This window comes from Nasonia vitripennis, chromosome 2 (genome assembly GCF_009193385.2).
Source record: "Nasonia vitripennis strain AsymCx chromosome 2, Nvit_psr_1.1, whole genome shotgun sequence".
Taxonomy (NCBI): Eukaryota; Metazoa; Arthropoda; class Insecta; order Hymenoptera; family Pteromalidae; genus Nasonia; species Nasonia vitripennis.
The window spans coordinates 2,893,444-2,911,700 of NC_045758.1; the positions used below are offsets into that span (position 1 = coordinate 2,893,444).

The following is an 18,257-nucleotide window of genomic DNA, read 5'->3' on the forward strand; positions in this document are numbered from 1 at the left end:
GCGCGCGCGTATCATTCATTTTCATGCAGTCGCATAAGAGGAGGGAAAAAAACTCGAGGCTGTGGAATTTTCGTTAACAGCGCTGCACGTGTATATAGCTGCGAGGAGTAAAGGCGTAAATAATTCATCGATCGAGGGACTCGTTACGCCCGCTCTGTATATTTATGAGGTGTGTATAAGGGCTGTGTATACGGATCATTCTTAGCGCGTATTAGAGAGGGTGGTATACGTGTGCGCGTAAGGTTTTTGCCCCGAGACACGCGCACTCTGCCTTTTGGAAAATTATTCATGTGACCTTGCGACGCTGAGAGCCGCGATAGCGCAAATTCACTGATGATTCATTCAGCATGATTGCCCGGCAGAGTCGCGAGAGATGAAGGTTTTATAAATATATATCGGATAAATCCGCGGGATATATATATAAAACTGGCTTTTTCGAATCCACGGGAAATTTTGTAACCGCGAGCTAAAGCTCCCCGAGGATTCTATGCGCCAGTTCTGGACTGGCTCCAATGTCTAGCGGCTGGAATCGTCACAATAGAATATAGCGGCGCTGTTTCGTGGCGCGTAGGCTACTATACTATAGCTGACAATGTACAAGTGCTAATTTTACCACGTCTATAATCTCGGGACATGAAATTAGCGGTTCATCGCAGTTTTAACGCCTTTCCGCGCGGAGGAAGCCTGTAGAGTCTTAGATGTTAAGAACTTGAACGAGTTTATACATCGAGTCTCCGAGTCTATACTGTTTATTGATTATTCATACGTATAGTATCTCTACACCCTATTATACACTTTATTCTCTCGCCTAATAGCACCGCTCAGACATTCATTTTCAAACAATTCTCGCAGCAGAAATACACTTTGTACAACGGTTTAATTTTATATCGACAGCGAGACAACCAAATCCAGTACGACAGTCAATAAGGCATAATGATACATCCCAGAAATACCATTGACGTCCGTCAAACCGTTGATGCAAGGAGACTCTTAGATTTTTCATAAGGTAACACGTCCCGGCTCGATTGCAGAAATAACCTCCCGGGCTGTAAGATCTTAAAAGAGACTCGAAATCGAGCGAGATGATAGACACACGTAAAAGTGTAATCAGCCGAAGGACGGCGCTTTAGCCGAAAAAGCTTCGATTCTGAATTTGGAGCCACCAGGTGCACGTGCGCGGCAAGTGCACATCTTTTTATCTTTGTCTCTCTAATTGACGCTATCGAGTCAACCTCCTTTCCGAGAAATGATGTATCGGCTTCGTATAGCTACTTTGTATTCTCGCGGCTTCAAAGATTGCTCCGCCGTATTAATAAAACGCCGCGGCGATAAAAATGCACTAGCGGAATATTAACTTTTCTCGCTGTGGATTTCTGTTTGGAGGGAAATTCTCGAACACAGCCAGCTTACACGACTCGGATCGCGTATAAGAGCAGCGAGTTATTGGGCCAGAGGAATCCTTACAAAGTTCAATCCTATTATCGGCGTTATTGGAAGACGGGGAGATGGTGTACGGGAAAAATGCGAGATCGTTATGCTTGAACGAGGAAAAGCCAAGCTAATAATTTGGAAAATCGGAATTCGTCGATATTCCACTGTACACAACGAGATGATGAATACGCGTTTAATACTCTCGAGACATCGGTGACCTGCCAACCAGCGCGAGTATACAAAGAATTACTTATTTGCCTCTGGAAAGTTGGCAAAATAAAACCTCCTCAGCAGATCTCTCTGTCTCTCTCTCTCTCTCTCTCTCTCTCTCTCTCTCTCTCTCTCTCTCTCTCTCTCTCGCTAAGTGTATACTTACTTGCGCCGCGCGGAATCAATCGAGCGATAAAAACTCTAATGTATAACGGCAAAACATCGCGCGTTCGGTTAAAAATACATTCGCTCTAGACACGCGCTCTAGAGATCGATAATCTTGTGCTGAATGTGTGTGTGCGACGATTCACGCGTGCTGCTATATATAAGTACATTGGATTGAAAAGTTTCGCGCGAGGTTCAGAGCGAATTCTAATTCTACCCCGTCTATACTCGTTCAATTCTCGCCGCTCGTTGTTTTTCACTCATCGACGCTCTTCTGTCTTTTTCTCGCTTCCGTTTTCCAGTTCGCGCTTCCGTATCAGCCTCCTCGCACCTTTCCGGAGCCGCTGACGCAAAGAGCGCGGTGGAATCTTTCGATTTTGCGAGTCTAAAAACGAGATTACGAGCCTTTGATGTTGTGGGGTCTACGCGCTGTGGATTTTGGAGGTAGATGCGCGATGGTGCTTTTCAAAATTTCGTTTAAATTATTACCTGCTTTGTCGTATTGTTCATCTTTAACCGCGAGATTTGCATAAATTTATATTCTTTTACACGGTCCACTCGCTGACTTCTATTTAAGTTCGAGGATCGCGTCTAGTTTACATCTGAAAGTGCTGAGAGGGATTCAGGGATTCTAGTTCTTTAACTACATGCATATAAGTATCGGCGAAACTCTTGACGATCTGACTTTACTCGCAGGCCTCGTGTATAGCTGCGGCGTAATATGGAATTTTTAATTTTCATTCAAATTTTGGTAACTCGTGCGCAGAACTTGGAACAGGACGATCGTTAAGAACAAACACGCGCTTGAAATAATAAGGGCTTTGTTATTATTAATGACATGTACACGCTGTAGCACTAATTACGAATGCGACCTACTATATAGAATTAGCACCGATAAATCAAAAAACTCCTTTCGGCAATAATTTTCCACTACACTCGTAAATTCACTTTACACCTGTTAGCTTCGAATCAGACATGTAGCTATACAATGTATATAGACGCGCGTCGCTCTCGAGAGTCCATAAATCTCGGCGCGCACGCACGACGAGTAGAAAAAAACCTTACATAATCAACGTCGACTCATCCTCATCTTTCCAATTCAAAAGCGCTCGTTGAGTAATCGCGGCCTAATCCTTGCCTGTCCCTCCGAAATCTCTTCTCTCTCTCTCTCTCTCTCTCTCTCTCTCTCTCTCTCTCTCTCTCTCTCTCGCTCTCTTTCTCTCTTCATGTATCGTAAATCCACGGCCACACACGCGTTATCTCTCGTACACGTCCCTCCGCGCGATGTACCAGTTTAATAGAAAGAGAGAAGCGGGAGACACAAAGGTCGCTATCTCGTCTCTAAAATCTCGCTGTGTGTGTGTGTGTGTTTCGCGGATAGCACCTCATGCGCGCGAGCCGCGATCGATCAATCGAGCGCCTCTTCCCTCTCTCCGACTGGGTGAAGCCTTACCGCGAAAATTCTGCCGAGGGAAAACCTGCGACGTTTCCTCGAAATTTGTTTAGTTGACTCGCGTACGAGGAAGAGGACGCTATGCGTGTGCTCTATACTGAGAATCAGCTGTTCGCGGCTCTTTTTACCTATATCTTCCTCGTGTAAACAAAGACTTCGATTTTCGGATGGACACGCAGTTCTATATAGTCGAACAAAAGATAGTACGCAGAAGCGCTGCAAGCTCGAATTCACCGACTCCCGTTGCCCTAAAAAACACGCGGTCTATCCATATAACCGACTCTCTCCAACAACAAACGCCGCAAAATGACGACGATAACAAACTGGCCATATACACATTGATATCGCGCACACACGTGCGAGTGACAGGGTCACGTTACGCGAGTCACAACGGTCACTCGTTTGCCTAAAGAGCGACAGAGACGGACGAACAAAGTCGCGCGAGAGATTCGCTCGAGCGATACTTATACATGTGCACTACGCACGCACACAAGAAATACATATACAAGAAATTCAAAATAAAACAGTCGAACTCGTCTCGACATCTACTCACCGGTATTATCGACGACACTGCTCCGCCCTGAAGGCGCGCACACTTCGCCTCTCCCACAGACCAGAGGGTCAGATTAATCCTCTCCTCTCGGCTATATCGCTGTCTGTCTGGCTCAGCGCGGATAAGAGCTTTATTTACTCGCTCTCCTGTTCTTTATGTAGGTATCTGTACTGTACACAGCGCGCACTGCTCGTCGGTGTCACGTCGGCGGCGGCCGCGCGCGGAGACGTTCGCTCGCGCTCTGTCATGTGCTGCTGCTTTGCACAGTGGATCCATCCGCGCGAGCAGCGGAGCTCTCGGCGGCGGCGGCGGCGATTATTGTATCTACGTATATATATATATTATAATATCTTACTGCGGGGGGTGAGTGACGCTCGGTTGGTATGGCAGGTACTCACTGTGGCGCGCGCTCTTTTCGAACGGGACAGCACGAGGGGGTTCGATTATTTCGAATACAAGATACCCGTATACAGGAATGAACGGGTTTTATTGATTGGAAAAACACTTTGAACGAAAATTATGCTGTTACATAATGCATACGGTGGTTGGATACGGCGTGGATACAGTCTCACTAGTATACAGATCTCTCATACGCATTATGTTAGAAAACAATAAAAAAAGGATTTCGATACTTCGATTCGTCTTCTTTTTTCATATAATAATATTATTAAAACTCTATATGTCAACGTTTCAATCGCAACAATTTTTATGCGTTTATATACATCTTCTTTTTTATAAAAAAAAAATACCTTAAGCTAAGTATGTGCACGAAGAATCGATTTCTTAGACCTTCAGTCCAGCCTGCGCCAAGTGCACGTCGTCCGGGAGAATAGGATTTTTCAAATTAACCACTCCTGCAACTATCGTACAAATGTCGTCCAGGTAGGGCAGAAGTCTCCAAGAAATTTTCGTTTGAAGAACTTTGTACATTTTTATCCTCTGAAGCGTTCTGTCCACGTGAACTCGAGCAGCGCATACGTTTTTTATCAACTCAACGTCTTTCGCACTGTATTGCTTATTCTTCTCGAGCCTCAATGCTTTTATCAGCGTAATGTTACGTTCTACGCATTCGGCCTCGATATTCAAGCTGTTGTCTGCCATTATTGCCTCTTTCATCGGGTCTAGGCTTTCTAAGAGTGCCGTTTGTGTGAACACGGACGTGTCCTCCCCTTGGGCATCGAAAGTCTTACTTTTGAAAATCACCAAACCGTTGGGGGCTACGCCTAGTACGAATTTCACCGATTCATATTCTATCTTCTTCTCTAACAGTTCGTATTTGCACTTCGGGCACCTCTGCTTTTCAATTTCCGCTTCAGTGCAATTCAATATCACTCTGGTCTGTTTGAACGATTGAAAGGCTTCGGGCAAATTCTTCAGTAATTCTTCAGTTTTTGACCAATATATCGTATGCTTCAATATTCCAGCTAGCGTTCGCACCATTGCGAAAAAATAACTTGAACAAACGATCTGCGTTAATCCGAACATAGCTGCTAACGAGCGAAACGATAAATTAGTACGTAGTTTACAAAGACACAGAGCTATCCTTTCTCTAGGAGGATGCGAGATTTTTGCTACACATTTGGGACCCTCTGCTGATGTCACCGCGTTTGCTAATCTGTCCAGTAGTGCTATATTGATCCCAGTAAAGGCCATTAGCTCCAAATCATTATTCAATAAACCTAGCAAGGAAAAACGTTTCTTTCGAATTACTCTATCACAGATTTCAATTCCTTTTCTTGTGATCACTGTTCGTTCATCCTCGTTTGGTGGATTTACTTCTTGTAACTCTAATAGAGCTTCAGCTGCTAAAGTCTCGGGATTTTTCTTAATATCTATCAAATCTTCGTCGCTAACGGTTGTGTACTGACCACAATCAGCACACAAGGTTATAGCTGATACATTTTTTTTAATTCGTTCATTAGCAACTTGAAGGTACTTTGGTACAGTATTTTTCTTTTCTTCTTTTGTTCTTACTGTACTGTTAGGCTTATGATGATGAGAATCATTTTTTATAAGCACACTTGTAATTTCTACTTCGTTATCACTTGTATTAGGCTGTTCCTCTTTGTCTGTACTCTGTTTTTGTTGTACTACTACTTTACTTTGGTTCTTAGTAATAGCATTACTTTGTATTTTTACAATAACTTTTTCTTGCTGAGTAGCTGTTTTTATAGGATTTTGATTTTGTAGAACGTTGGAAGCATTTTTCGGCATAGACTTATTTTTGTAATCTTGAGCTTTTACAACTTGAACTGGCTCAGAATCTGCTGCAACTACGCTTTTACAATTTTTCGGGACATAAATAATTGTAGTTACTTTCTCCTTGTCTTCGCCATCTCTGTAAGAATTAGATTTTTCCCATTTACTACTGCAGGTATTACAAATACTAAGTTAAAAATAAATCAACATGTATATTTGCCATACTTTGCGACAGTTATAGATGTCTCTTTCTCATTGTTTTCTTCTTTAAACACCACTCTAAACTTTGGTTTTCTAGGCATGTTCAAGCATGGAATAGCATTACTTTTCAAAATCGGCGTCTTTGAATCCAGATCTGCAATAAATAAAAACTGTGGTTACATTTCATGCAGTCATATATAGAAATGATCAATACAAATAGAATTTGAATTTACTCAAGTAATCTTCTTTTCTGAAATGAGAATTGCACACAAATAATGGATATTTCACAGGTCCACTTAAATTACAAGCTGTATACCATTGTTGGTAAATCCTTTTAAGTTTTGGAAAAGTATGAAAAAACGTTCTTTGCGATGATTTTGCATGGCAATCTGATATACAGCATACTCTTTTGATCTGTTTGAATTGACCTATTGCTGAAAAATAATTAAAATTAACATTGTACTCGATAAAGTTTGAAATATTCTTCAATTAATGAATAAATTTGGAATTTTCACACATGTAAGGTCTTACTTGGCTTCTCTAACTCTAAAACTTCTGCAGCAGTTTTTGCATCACCATGCATCTTATGAGAAAGAATGTCTACTTTGACAAACGTAGGTAATACAGCCCCTGGATCTGAAATGAAACATAGTTATAGTATTTCAACTTCGTGAACAAGTTCAAACAGAATAATGCTTATACCCAACCATTTTGTTTGGCGCCTGATATCTCCTTTTCAGGATCAAACTCTTCAAAATCAGGCTCTTCGTGGATCAATTTTTTTGACGGAACAACAAATCTCCGCAGTCTCTTGGGTTTCACTACGAAAGAAAACAAAGTTTCATCTTGTCAACGAATCCAATCATCCATCTGAGGGAAAACCTGCTCGTAAACTGCTAACTGATACAACGGAGCAGCTCATCGAGCAGAAACAAAAGAAAATCCATTTGAACTTACAACAGGAGTAGTCCTCCTCGGAAAAATGTGAGCTGCAAATATAGCTATTAGTGGTGACTGGCTTGGTTATGTGACATGTCTCAATCCACTTTCGTTTGACGGCCTCGTCCAAGGGAAACTTATGAAACATGCTCGCCCCTTGTCCTTTGCAGTCTGGCACGCTGCAGAACTTCTTGTTCGCGGACTTCTGGACCTTGTCCTCCATGTCAGTCATCGTAAGACCGCAAACGATTCACTAAATTATCATCTCGCGGCTTTTAGGTCAAACCAAAGGAAACACGAATGTTTACATCTGCGCGCTGATCCCCCGCGCAACAACGAACTTCTCCCGCACAGACCAAGTGAACATCGTCATTATATCGAGACACGGTCGACGGTCGCATTTCGAGAGTCGAACTCGCATCCGCACAGCGAAGTTGGCGACGGCGCGTAGGTGGCTCCACCGGCGGGGAATTCGAACACGACGACTCCGCGATTGTCATTCAAAATTCGCACGACGACCACCACCGCCGCGACTGCCGCGAGGGAGGACGGGGGAGAAGCTATATAGGTATACTTATTATAGGAAATAGACATAAAGGAAGCGGAGAAGAAGCGGCGGCTTAATGCGAGGGGGAAGCTAAGATTGGCTGGGGGTCCAAAAGAGGGGGTGGAGGGAGAGGAGAGAGAGCGCGCTTACGGCGTGGCTTCGCCGTGGGTGGCCGGCATCGGGCCGTCCGCGCGTGTGGTCCTGGGGATGCAGTGATGCCTTATGTACTACCTCGCAGGATGTAAGACGCCATCGAGCGAGGAAGCTCAAGCGGAGAGAAAGAGCAGAGACTGATTGAAATCTCGACTGGTGGAACGGATCTGATGTTTTCGAATGCAAGGTATTTAACTATATTTCCCGAGTTTCGGCTCGGTGTTTTTTACAATTTTACGCTCCTTATGTGTTTGCGTCGAGGGGAGGAACACGTGTGCCGTTTGTGTTTTGGAGCGTCCGGGGCGGGGGAGGGGAAGGCACGCTTTCTTTGATGCTTGAGTGCGCATTTGCATGCAGGAGGAGTGTCGCGATTATCCGCGAGGCTTTTTTTGACCGCGGCGTCGATTGGGAGACGCGGAAGAGACGGCAAAGAGGATGCTTGTCTGTGCTCTTCGTCGGTTCCGATTTTTTAAAATCTAAAATAACTGTAATAGGGGTATTTTTGTCCTTTTGTTATTGCGACCGAGTTGTTTGCTTTGAAAAGTGACTAATTTGAAATTTTCTCTTTCAGATGATTCTGCTACTGGTGTGTTTAGCTATTCTCGTGCCTTCGGCGAGACTAGAATTAGACCATAGTCACACAGGAGGTGTCAACGATGACAATAAAACATGGTCCGACTTAGGCCCACGCCACAGGATAAAGGATCCCAACTTTTTGATGGACCCAATGGATTATCAGCATTGCAAGAAGCCTGCGAAATGCGTGAAGATGATCAATACAACGTGCCTGGGTGCCACGTTACCTTACGACACCACTAGTCTGGATCTTATGCCAAAATATACTACACAGGAAATGATAATGGTAAACTTCTTTTGGTTTCTTCTTACCGATTATTTAAAATGGATTATTTTTGTATATATACATTTTGTCCATGCATACCCTTGTACTTAGTTTTTATGGCTCAGCAAGTGCATTCTAAGATCAGGATCATAAATGCGGTAATTTGTATTCCAGACAGATAGATGCTGACAAAGAATGCTCATAAAAACGACAAACAATAATTAATATTTATGCTTCGAAATTCATAAATAATAGCACCATTCATTCTTTGCCTTGAATTTATTGATGGCATTGCAAACCCAATACAGATAATATTAAAATTTTTGTATTTTTTAATTTACAGGAAAAGTTGCACATTTTAAGAGGCTTGGAGCATATCCCTAAATGCTGGGCTGTTGTGCAGCCATTTTTGTGTTCTTTGTTTCTACCAAAGTGTGTCAATGATACCGTAGATTTGCCTTCTCAAGAAATGTGCAAAGTGGTCTCTGGCCCTTGTAAAATTCTCCTCAATCATACAATATGGCCAAATTTCATCAAATGTGACAACGAGGAGCTATTTTCCAGATCCTGCAAAAGCGAAATAAGAGAATTAAAATTTAACACAAGTTCAAGTTGCCTTTATCCACTAGTGCCAACAGATAATGCCCTTGCTATTTTTGAAGGCATTGATGGATGTGGCACTGTATGCAGTGATCCTCTTTACAAACCTGAAGAAGAAAAACAGATCCACTCTTTTGTATTCTGGGCTGCTGGACTTTGTGGCGCATTCACTCTTTTTGCAGTGGTAAGTTTTCAATATGGACTAATTAATATAGTATACTTTTAAGAATTTATTATTCCATGATATGAAAACATTTTTTGTTATGCACATTGCAGGTGACATTTTTGATTGATTGGAGGAGTGCTAATAAATATCCAGCACTTGCAGTTTTTTATATTAACTGCTGCTTCTTTGTTAACTGTATTGGATGGCTCGCACAATTCTTACCTGGGAGTAGAGAAGTTATAAATTGCAGGAAAGATGGCACTCTGAGAATGAGTGAACCAAGCGGAGATTTTTCCTGTTTAATAGTATTCATTTTGGTATACTACTCACTCATGGCAGCTATGGTTTGGTTTGTTATCTTGACATACACATGGCTCATGAGCATCCAAGCACTTGGAAAAATTCAAGGAAGAATTGACAAAAAGAGCGCATACTTTCACCTACTGGCATGGTTTTTGCCATTAATGTTAACTGCGACAATAATGGCGTTAGGAGAGATAGATGGCAATCACACTACTGGAATATGCTTTGTAGGATATAATAACCATACTGTTAGAGCATGGTTTGTGCTTGCCCCTGTTCTGACTTCCTTACTAATTGGAGGATACTTTTTGTCTAGGGGTGAGTTAATTCGTTAAATTCCATGCTTTTGAATTCGCAAATAAAGAACTGCATACTGATAAAAATAATTTTTTCCAGGCCTTATATTGTTGATTCGTTTGAAGATTAGCAGTCAAGAATTTCTACAAGAACAAGCAAGCTCCAAAATACGAGAAACAATAGTGAGAATGGGACTGTTCTCATTATTCACACTTGTTGCTGTTCTCGTAACGTTTTATTGTCACGCATACGATTTTGAGCACTCTTCGGAATGGAAGCAAAGTTTCAGGGATTACATCATGTAATATTACCCATTACTTATTAAAATTTTATAAATCTTCAAATTTCCATGATCTTGAATATTAAAATTTTTTTCAGCTGCTCAATAACATCGAAATACGCAGAAATATCTGACTGCAAAAAAGAACCAAGGCCTAGTGCAGGAAAACTACAATTCCATTTACTCTCAGTTTTCTTTTCTGGAATCTTAATGTCACATTGGGTTTGGACAGGTTCAACAGCTGATACTTGGATGAGATTTCTCAGAAGGTATTAATACTTATAATAGATTTTCTTAAATGATAAAAAGAAAAAACTAATAAAATCGTATTTTCTTTCTGAATGTCTAGAACTTGCAATCGCGAAACTGAAGAGCCCGTCAAATTAAAAAAGCACAAAGTAATAGCTCAAGCGTTTGCCAAGAGGAAGATGTTTAATGATGCCGGTCGCCTGTCTATAAGCTTTCGTAATACTCACGAAGATCCAGTTGGTTTGAATTTTGACCTTAATTCTGTAGCTTCGCAGGATTTTAGCTCGACCTGGGCTGCAGCTCTACCAAAATTAGTAACAAGAAGAGGAGCATTGGTAGGCGCATCAGTATCAAGCAACCGAAGGAACTCAACAGACTCGCAATACAGTTTTAGTTTGCGTCGCGTATCAGTAGAATCTAGAAGAAATTCATGCGACTCACAATTCGCGCTGTCCATTAGTGAAATGAAAGCAGAATTGAAGACTAGTAGAGTCAATAAGAACGGCAAAAGAAGGAAGAAGATTCCAGAGAGAACTAGGAAAAGATCTGATTCTACCAAGAGGGGAAGAAGAGATCTTGAAAAATCCAGATCTGGAAGAATGATATCTACGTTCCGAAGGGGCAGCACGACGTCACAAGAGAGTCAATTAGGTATACAGCAACTTTTGTCTGCTCTACCACTTGTGCCAGCTTCGGGTATGAGTACTGTACCGTTGCAAGTGCCAAATATGAGAAGACGCGCAGGCGTGGATGAAGGTCAACTAGCTCTTAAGCATGTCGAAAGACTGTTACCATTCTCATTCTCGGGACAAAGCGACAGCGATGAGAATTTAAGTAGCGAAGAAAAACAGAACGATGTAAGAGACAAAGACATCGATTTGGAAGGAGGCTGCGAAGAAAAGAATAATCAAGATAGCGAGAATGAAGATAGTCAACCAGAAGAGGAGACAGAGGATACAGAGGAGACAAAGATGTTGGAATCAGAAGAAATATGCGAAAGAAGAAAAAGTAAGATAAGCAATAAAAGTTCTAGAAGTTGTAACAGGAACGGAGATCGACGGACTTCTGCAGAATGTCAAACTAAATACCTGGTAGAGGATGAGACTTTACAACAACTTCTACAAAAATCTAACGATGCGAAGGCCAAGAATGAAGCAGAGAGTAGGAATAGAAAATCATTGAAAGGTGGTGTGGATTCTAGCTTGTCTCGCAGTCCAGATGTATCGAAACTTAATGGACTTGATGGACAATCAAACGCGAGAGAAATCGCTACTCAAACAATCCCACTCGACGTGCTCGAAATGGAAGTACTGAAACAAAGTATTGATGAAATTATTAATAGTCGTAGTTGTAGTTCAAAAGGAACTCAAATTTCTTCCCCACTGAAAAAAAGTAAAAAACAACCAAAGCAAGGCGATAAATGAAGATATCTATTAATCGCTACTCTCTAATCAAATTTCAAGTAAATTATTGCGTCTATTTTGGAATATTGCGATTTCAGTGGCGTGTGCGAGCATAAAGTCGAGGTTGAAATCAAAACTGTATAAAGTTAATATCGTCTAAGAATATCTATTTTTTATAGTATTGTATCAATCACGCTCGTGCCTTATACCGTAATTTTATTAATCGACTGTTTCTCGTTTATGTGAATAGGTATTTTTGTACCTAAGGAATCTCAATATTCACTGCAGGTTTTTTTCTTTCAACGTTCAGACTGTGATAAGAGACTTCCATATCTTACTTTTTGACATTTATTTGGACTCGTCAAAATATGCGTATTTTTATCAAGTGCATTCATAGATTGAAGGCAGAAACCGCAATTTTATGCAACGAATTTTTTAATGAAATTGTTAATACTCAATCGAATATTGTTATTATTACCAAAAAAACAAGTCTTAGTAAATTAGTCGTCATATTTTTAAGATGATTAATTTGACATAGATTCATAGAATGCCTATTTTGTACTTAAGTCATTACAACGATTACCCCTAAATGTCTAAATAGTTTTTTTTTAATATTTACTGGCTCTTTGAAGCATTGTATACTTTTGCTATACATATTTACTGTTAAAGATCACATTTTAGTATTATAACAGTTTGAATTTTCGAATTTATTAAAGTTTATAAATTTAAATATGTAAGCTGATCATCGTAGCAATAAATTTTATTCATCTGATTTTTTTTATATATCTATATATAATTTATAGTCTGTAAGTTTTTTATACATAAATTTGATATGTAATGCAATAAAAAAATTTTTAAATATACCAAATATGACAAATCTTTATGATCCCCAACTTTTACCATTTTTCCCAAACATTAACATTGTACAGATTGTATAATTTAAATTTAATTCGGTTAATTTATAAAACGTTAAGGTGTCGCCACATTAGCTTGAGAAAATATGCAACAAAAATACTCTCGCCCAAGTGGCGAATCGTCCGTATACCTAATACCTATATACCTATATATATATATATGTCGCTATGGCTCCAGTTCCACATTGCATCCAATGGCTCGAGAGCATAGTCTGCTGTCTGATGTATGTTGGACGTTGGAACTGGAAAATGCAAGGTAAAAATAGTTAATGAGACGACGGGAAAGTGGAAAGTGCACCGTGCAGTAATAACAAGGTGAGGCTCGTCTTAGCAAGTTATTCAAGGCGTCGGGGTCGTTTCTACGGAGTATATACTTATAGACGACACAACCATCATAACCTTATTCTGCCGTGGAAAAATCACTTGTTGGCTGTGACAGCTGCTGTCGGAAGCCCATGTAAACATGATAAAAAATTGAATTTGTTTACCCACACGGAGCACGAGAGTAACGTTCCTGGAACTTATCCGCTGGTCGACGTTCTTCGCTGCTTCGCATATAGACCTGCGAACGCGCGAGAAAGAGAAAAAGTATATAGGTATCTACGTTCGTTCGACATTAGAATTAAAAAACAAAACCTGTGAAGGATGACAATGGGCGATGAGGCTCCAGTTACATCACTTGTTCTTCCAGTAATACTCAGCCCTATTTTGACGAAGGTAAGGTTCTTACTGGTGTTTATGCTGTGTTATATTACTTTGTATTTTCTTTTTCTTGATAAATGGGATTTTGGTTAGTAAATTTATATACTGATTAGCGTGATAATTGTCAAGAAAACTTTAGGATTCCTTTTTCTGAAGTCACTCTTTACTTGTTTTGGAGCAGTGAGAAAACTAGTTTTAATGGCAGTATGACCTGAAAAGCTATTTTTTGGCTTACTTTGGTCCATATTCATTTGATGCTAGGAATTTTGAATGCTTAGACTGTTACAATTATGCATATTTGAGAACAATTAAGTCAGTCAATATAAAAATAAGAAACTATATTAGTTTAATAAAAGCTAATGAAGTGAAATAGTTATCTTGATTTTCAATCTCTGATGTCAAGTGTTCATAGAATGGAGGGAGAAAGTCCTACTAGAGAAAGTAGAGAATAATGCATTTCTTCAGATGCAGTGTCATTTAAATGGTTTTCTCTTGCAGTTGGAAAGGCAGAATGTAGCGGCTGCTCAGGCACTTCGTAAGGCAATATCAAATGCAGAATTCAATCATCCTGGCCTTAGCTATGACATGGTGTTGGGTCTTATTCGCCGAGCAGATCTCAACTTGGACATGAATGAAAGCGTACTTCGTTTGCAAGGAGTTGCATCTGATAGTGAAGGTAATTTCTTCATAAATTTTCATTAATTAACGTAAGTGTTGGAATTGACTGAATTAATAATTTTAGTTGTTGAGCCTCGTTCTTCACGCTCAGAAAATGCATTCCAAGAGCTCAATCGAAAGTCAACTTCCTTGAAAAGGATATTGAGTAGGATTCCTGATGAAATAACTGACCGTAAGACATTCCTCGAGACAATTAAGTAAGACCCATTGAAGCTTCTGGTAAAATTTGTGTTGATCAAGAATTTGAATTTATAAGAGACTCTACTTTCAGAGAAATTGCCAGCGCCATTAAAAAGTTATTAGATGCTGTGAATGAGGTTACAGGATATATACCAGGCTCTGCAGGAAAGCAGGCACTGGATCAACGCAAGAGAGAATTTGTAAAATACAGTAAGCGTTTCAGCAACACTCTGAAAGAGTACTTCAAAGAGGGACAGTAAGTTTTTATATTTTGTTCAGATGCCAAGTTTTTCAAGTGTGCGAAGTACTTAATTTCATAACTTTTCTCTTTTAGGGCTAATGCAGTATTTGTAAGCGCTTTGTACTTGATTCTCCAAACAAATATGATTATGTTTACAGTAGAGGTGTACGAATAGAGTATTATAATAATTATTGCAATGTATTATTATTAGAGATGTGCGATTTTATTAACAAATGACGTTTTTACGTATAATATACGTTTAATGAAACCATTAAAAATGATTCTTTTCTTTCATAGTATGATTTATAAAAACGATTTTGCATTCCAAAAAAAGATAAAAAAACGGAACATGTACAGTCTTTGTTTAATAAGAAGAAATAAAAATATTTTATTGATAACAACTTCATATAAATGCACTGCGGTTCCATACTGAAAAATGGTATGACTTAGCTATCTACATCCTTTCTGTTACTAACGACGGATTTTAGTAACTAAAAGGAAGATCAATTGGACAATGATGAACACTTTGATTGTTCAAGCTCTTTTACTGTCGGCAAACACTCTGACGATACTGCCAACTCCACTGACATTATATACTTTTTCGTGCCACACCAGCAAGTGTCCACTGCTACCTTCGTTTGGTATTTCAAACCCTCTGTAAATGTACTTCATCAAAACATCCATCAGGTCCCGATCTAACTGTGCTATGCAGTCATCCATTTGGTTGGTTTTTATACTCAGGAGTACTTTTTGGGTCAGCTGTCGTGCGTTATCCTGCAAAAAATGACAGTAAGATTTCATTAGCACCGGCGAACGTACAAACGAGATCGAATGTTTGTAAACAAGCTCCAGAACTCGACGTATGAATTGCTCGTGCAAAAAGACGCTGAAAAAAAGGACAAAGCTCGCGTTTGCACAAAGTGTACACCTCGAAATAAATCTGACTCATTCGACGATAAAACGGAGCGGTCGTTTATTACACATAGATTTGCGAGGTTACCTTAACTTGCTGATTCTTCGTTCCTAGCGGCGCAGATTTGAGCACGGAAATTAAAGCCTCGGCATGTTTGCCCTTGTTTCACTGTTAAGGAAAACAACAACATAGATTCGAGAGAGAAAAAAACAGTAGAGAAGCTGAAAGAATTAAGGCGTTAGTCAGTCGGTTGCTGGAAAAGGATATTGGCTAAGTAGAGCGTGAATTTCGTTCTCGTCCGGTCCGATTGGCCCGGTAACACCGCCTTCGCCATCGTCCTCCTTGAACTGGTTCTCGTTGTACTGGTCGACGTCGATTTTCCGAAAAGCTGTCCCCGACGAATCCTTCATCTTCCTCTCGTCGGACTTTGACATTTTCGGAGGCTCTAACCGCGACTTGTCGTATCACTTGTTTCCGTGCGATCACGCTTGCACGGACGGGATCTGCCGCGACAGCAACACCAAAACCGACGCCCGTTGGCGCCACTATCTCACGCCTTTGCTCAACTGTTTTACCGATGGAAGCGTTGCTTATTTGTATGCGTTTATAAAAATATTGTCTTCGACAAAAAAATGAGTTTTTGAAAACTAGAAATTCGATGTTTTGTTCCGATTATTTTTAAGTCATGTACTGTATGATAAGAAGTATTTTGTATTTTTTACAAACCAAAGTATTGGATATAAATAATTTATTTTGAAAATATTGTTTTATTTATAATACACAGCTTTTTAACAATTGATAGAAAGAATAAACTTGTTTTTAAATTAACATAACAGTTATAGATTAATTGCTTTATACAATAACAAAATCTACAATTCGAAGTAGAATCTTTAAAATTACAATTAAACGTATTATTTATAATTGATCTAGATTGCGAATAAATGTGATTTCACAACAACGTATTGAAAATATCACAAATATGGTACTGAAATCGTGACACCGTTCTCCCCTGGCAAAGTGTAAAATTCGCTCCACTGAATCCTCTCTTGATTGTCAATAACATTTTCTAATCCAGCAGCATCAATTATTGGCATTGATTCTACATTTTGAAGTTGGGACAGATCTTGAAAAAGAATTTCAATCTTTAGTGGCTCAGCTGATTGTCCTGGAAAAAAAAGTAATTCATATGAAATTCCTCTGTGGAAAAGAATTCTACATTTCACTTGTGCGGAAAGTCCAATTGGCATATTTACTTTTACAGTTTATATCTAGCGGATCTTTATCAGATGTGTTATTATGAGTTAAATTCAGCCACAATTTTTTTTCCATATGGTACTGTCTGGTTGCTTGTGCCAAAGCTTCAGTGAGAGCGAGCTGTGAAAATTGTTGATAACAAAAAAAAGTTGTTTAAACTCATGTTTCACTTATATTTTCAAGCTCATCAAAATCTAGATAAACTTCATTCACGTCTTAGTTACAATAAAAAAAAAAAAAAAACACAAGAAAAAAAATGTCCGCTATAAGAAGCAATGAAAACCAACCTGACACCTCTGAAGTCTAGTCATTCCCGTTCCTCGCGTCTCATGCGCCTCAATCTTCATCATCCGCGCCTCCTTCAGCAACTTGGCTTGTCTCGCTAGCTGACTGTTCTTCTTGACGCCAGTCTTCCTGCACACTCTCGACAGCAAGTCCAACCTGCCCTGCCTGAAGTTCTCGTGCAGAAACTCGTGGACCTTTTGCTCGAGGCCTCCTCCCCTGACGCACACAGTCTTGGCGCCGAACATGTCGCGGTTGTGCGAAGTGAGTTTCCGGAAGCCGTAGAGGTTCAGCTGGCGGATGAAGCTGGCCATGTTGCTGGTCTTGAAGATGCCGGAGTCCGAGCCGTTGAGATACTCCCGCTGGAAGCTGTCGTAGTCGACGAGGACGCTGAGGCCGTCGGGACCCCATCCGATGGCTCCGCTGCGGCACTCGTTCACGATACGCCAGAGCTTTTGCGGGAAGCGCAGCGACGGGATCGCGTTACAGCTGTCGTCGAAGAACGCGTTGTTTACCTCGGCGATGCTATTGAAGTTGTCGCCACTGGAGTCGGCTCGCGATGTCGCTTCGTTGAACTCGGAGGTGAGCTCCGTGGAAGTTTCGCTGACGCTACAGTCGACGGGGTTTCGCGCTTCGTCGGAGGCGATCGCCGAGTCCGCTTGATCGACCTTGGAGTTCTGTGCTTCGTTCGACACGATAACGTATTCGAACAGTTTTGACTCTTGATGATCGGATGGTGCGACGATGCGACTGCAGTCGAAGGGCCTGGCGCTGATGGCGTTGCTGGACGGGTCCATTCTTGTTTTTGTTCGCGAGTGTTGTGCGCGAGGTGACGAGAACGCGAGGAGCAATCAAGTATGTTCACGGAGTGAGGGACTATTCGGAAGGATTTTCGAACAAGTGACTATCAGGGAGGCGCCGTTGCCGCCGCAGTGACTTTTTTGACTCTGGTTTTTTTGTTGTTGCCGAGGGGGCGAAGATGCCGGCCGCCGGCCGGTCAAGCCAAGGTCAACGGTTTCAACGGTTTTCAGGGGGAAGCTCGATTTTCGCGTAACTGCGGAGCGACTTGGAGGTAAGTCGCTGTTTTCTTTTTGCTTGGGATT

The 18,257-nt window shown here is 40.7% G+C and overlaps 6 protein-coding genes and 1 long non-coding RNA gene across 11 annotated transcripts in view; 2 read left to right on the forward strand and 5 right to left on the reverse strand.

Moving 5' to 3' along the window:
• The window catches only part of LOC100113887 (protein retinal degeneration B), a 43,709-nt gene extending 39,639 nt beyond the window's left edge, over positions 1 to 4,070 (reverse strand). Inside the window, exon 1 of one of the 4 annotated variants that reach the window (XM_016982837.3) lies at positions 3,813 to 4,070. The gene's annotated coding sequence lies outside the window, so the exon portion shown is untranslated. The remainder of the gene's footprint in view (positions 1 to 3,812) is intronic. The other 3 variants (XM_016982838.2, XM_032597210.1, XM_032597212.1) reach the window with 3 other exon arrangements.
• Positions 4,071 to 4,280: 210 nt separating this feature from the next.
• On the reverse strand, positions 4,281 to 7,512 carry LOC100679641. Its single transcript, XM_003427043.4, has 6 exons — positions 7,170 to 7,512; positions 6,920 to 7,033; positions 6,744 to 6,848; positions 6,446 to 6,646; positions 6,237 to 6,366; positions 4,281 to 6,150 (listed from the first exon to the last, which is right to left on the reverse strand). Exons 1-6 carry the CDS (start codon positions 7,381 to 7,383, stop codon positions 4,596 to 4,598), a joined length of 2,319 nt encoding a protein of 772 aa, XP_003427091.1. The 5' UTR covers positions 7,384 to 7,512; the 3' UTR covers positions 4,281 to 4,595.
• A 316-nt stretch (positions 7,513 to 7,828) lies between these two features.
• Positions 7,829 to 12,372, forward strand: LOC100118295 (protein smoothened). 2 transcript variants are annotated; one of them, XM_001602250.5, is made up of 7 exons: positions 7,829 to 8,038; positions 8,423 to 8,713; positions 9,036 to 9,476; positions 9,569 to 10,079; positions 10,158 to 10,359; positions 10,437 to 10,607; positions 10,688 to 12,372. In XM_001602250.5, exons 2-7 carry the CDS (start codon positions 8,423 to 8,425, stop codon positions 12,009 to 12,011), a joined length of 2,940 nt encoding a protein of 979 aa, XP_001602300.2. In that variant the 5' UTR covers positions 7,829 to 8,038; the 3' UTR covers positions 12,012 to 12,372. The 2 variants fall into 2 exon arrangements, with proteins under 2 accessions (XP_001602300.2, XP_031779484.1); XM_031923624.1 differs by lacking the exon at positions 7,829 to 8,038 and adding an exon at positions 8,168 to 8,347.
• Positions 8,957 to 9,569, reverse strand: LOC116416171. The gene is made up of 2 exons (XR_004226708.1): positions 9,400 to 9,569; positions 8,957 to 9,259 (listed from the first exon to the last, which is right to left on the reverse strand). It is a non-coding gene; the product is annotated as an uncharacterized LOC116416171 (long non-coding RNA).
• Positions 12,373 to 12,898: 526 nt separating the features above from the next.
• On the forward strand, positions 12,899 to 15,103 carry LOC100118333 (programmed cell death protein 10). The gene is made up of 5 exons (XM_008211285.4): positions 12,899 to 13,621; positions 14,105 to 14,282; positions 14,349 to 14,481; positions 14,556 to 14,720; positions 14,799 to 15,103. Exons 1-5 carry the CDS (start codon positions 13,550 to 13,552, stop codon positions 14,878 to 14,880), a joined length of 630 nt encoding a protein of 209 aa, XP_008209507.1. The 5' UTR covers positions 12,899 to 13,549; the 3' UTR covers positions 14,881 to 15,103.
• LOC100679773 (actin-related protein 2/3 complex subunit 5-C) lies at positions 14,907 to 16,142 on the reverse strand. The gene is made up of 3 exons (XM_008211287.4): positions 15,886 to 16,142; positions 15,706 to 15,778; positions 14,907 to 15,479 (listed from the first exon to the last, which is right to left on the reverse strand). Exons 1-3 carry the CDS (start codon positions 16,050 to 16,052, stop codon positions 15,240 to 15,242), a joined length of 480 nt encoding a protein of 159 aa, XP_008209509.1. The 5' UTR covers positions 16,053 to 16,142; the 3' UTR covers positions 14,907 to 15,239.
• Positions 16,143 to 16,365: 223 nt separating this feature from the next.
• LOC100679453 (heat shock transcription factor, X-linked member 4-like) lies at positions 16,366 to 18,149 on the reverse strand. Its single transcript, XM_003427145.4, has 3 exons — positions 17,160 to 18,149; positions 16,872 to 16,992; positions 16,366 to 16,783 (listed from the first exon to the last, which is right to left on the reverse strand). Exons 1-3 carry the CDS (start codon positions 17,949 to 17,951, stop codon positions 16,590 to 16,592), a joined length of 1,107 nt encoding a protein of 368 aa, XP_003427193.1. The 5' UTR covers positions 17,952 to 18,149; the 3' UTR covers positions 16,366 to 16,589.
• Positions 18,150 to 18,257: the final 108 nt, after the last annotated feature.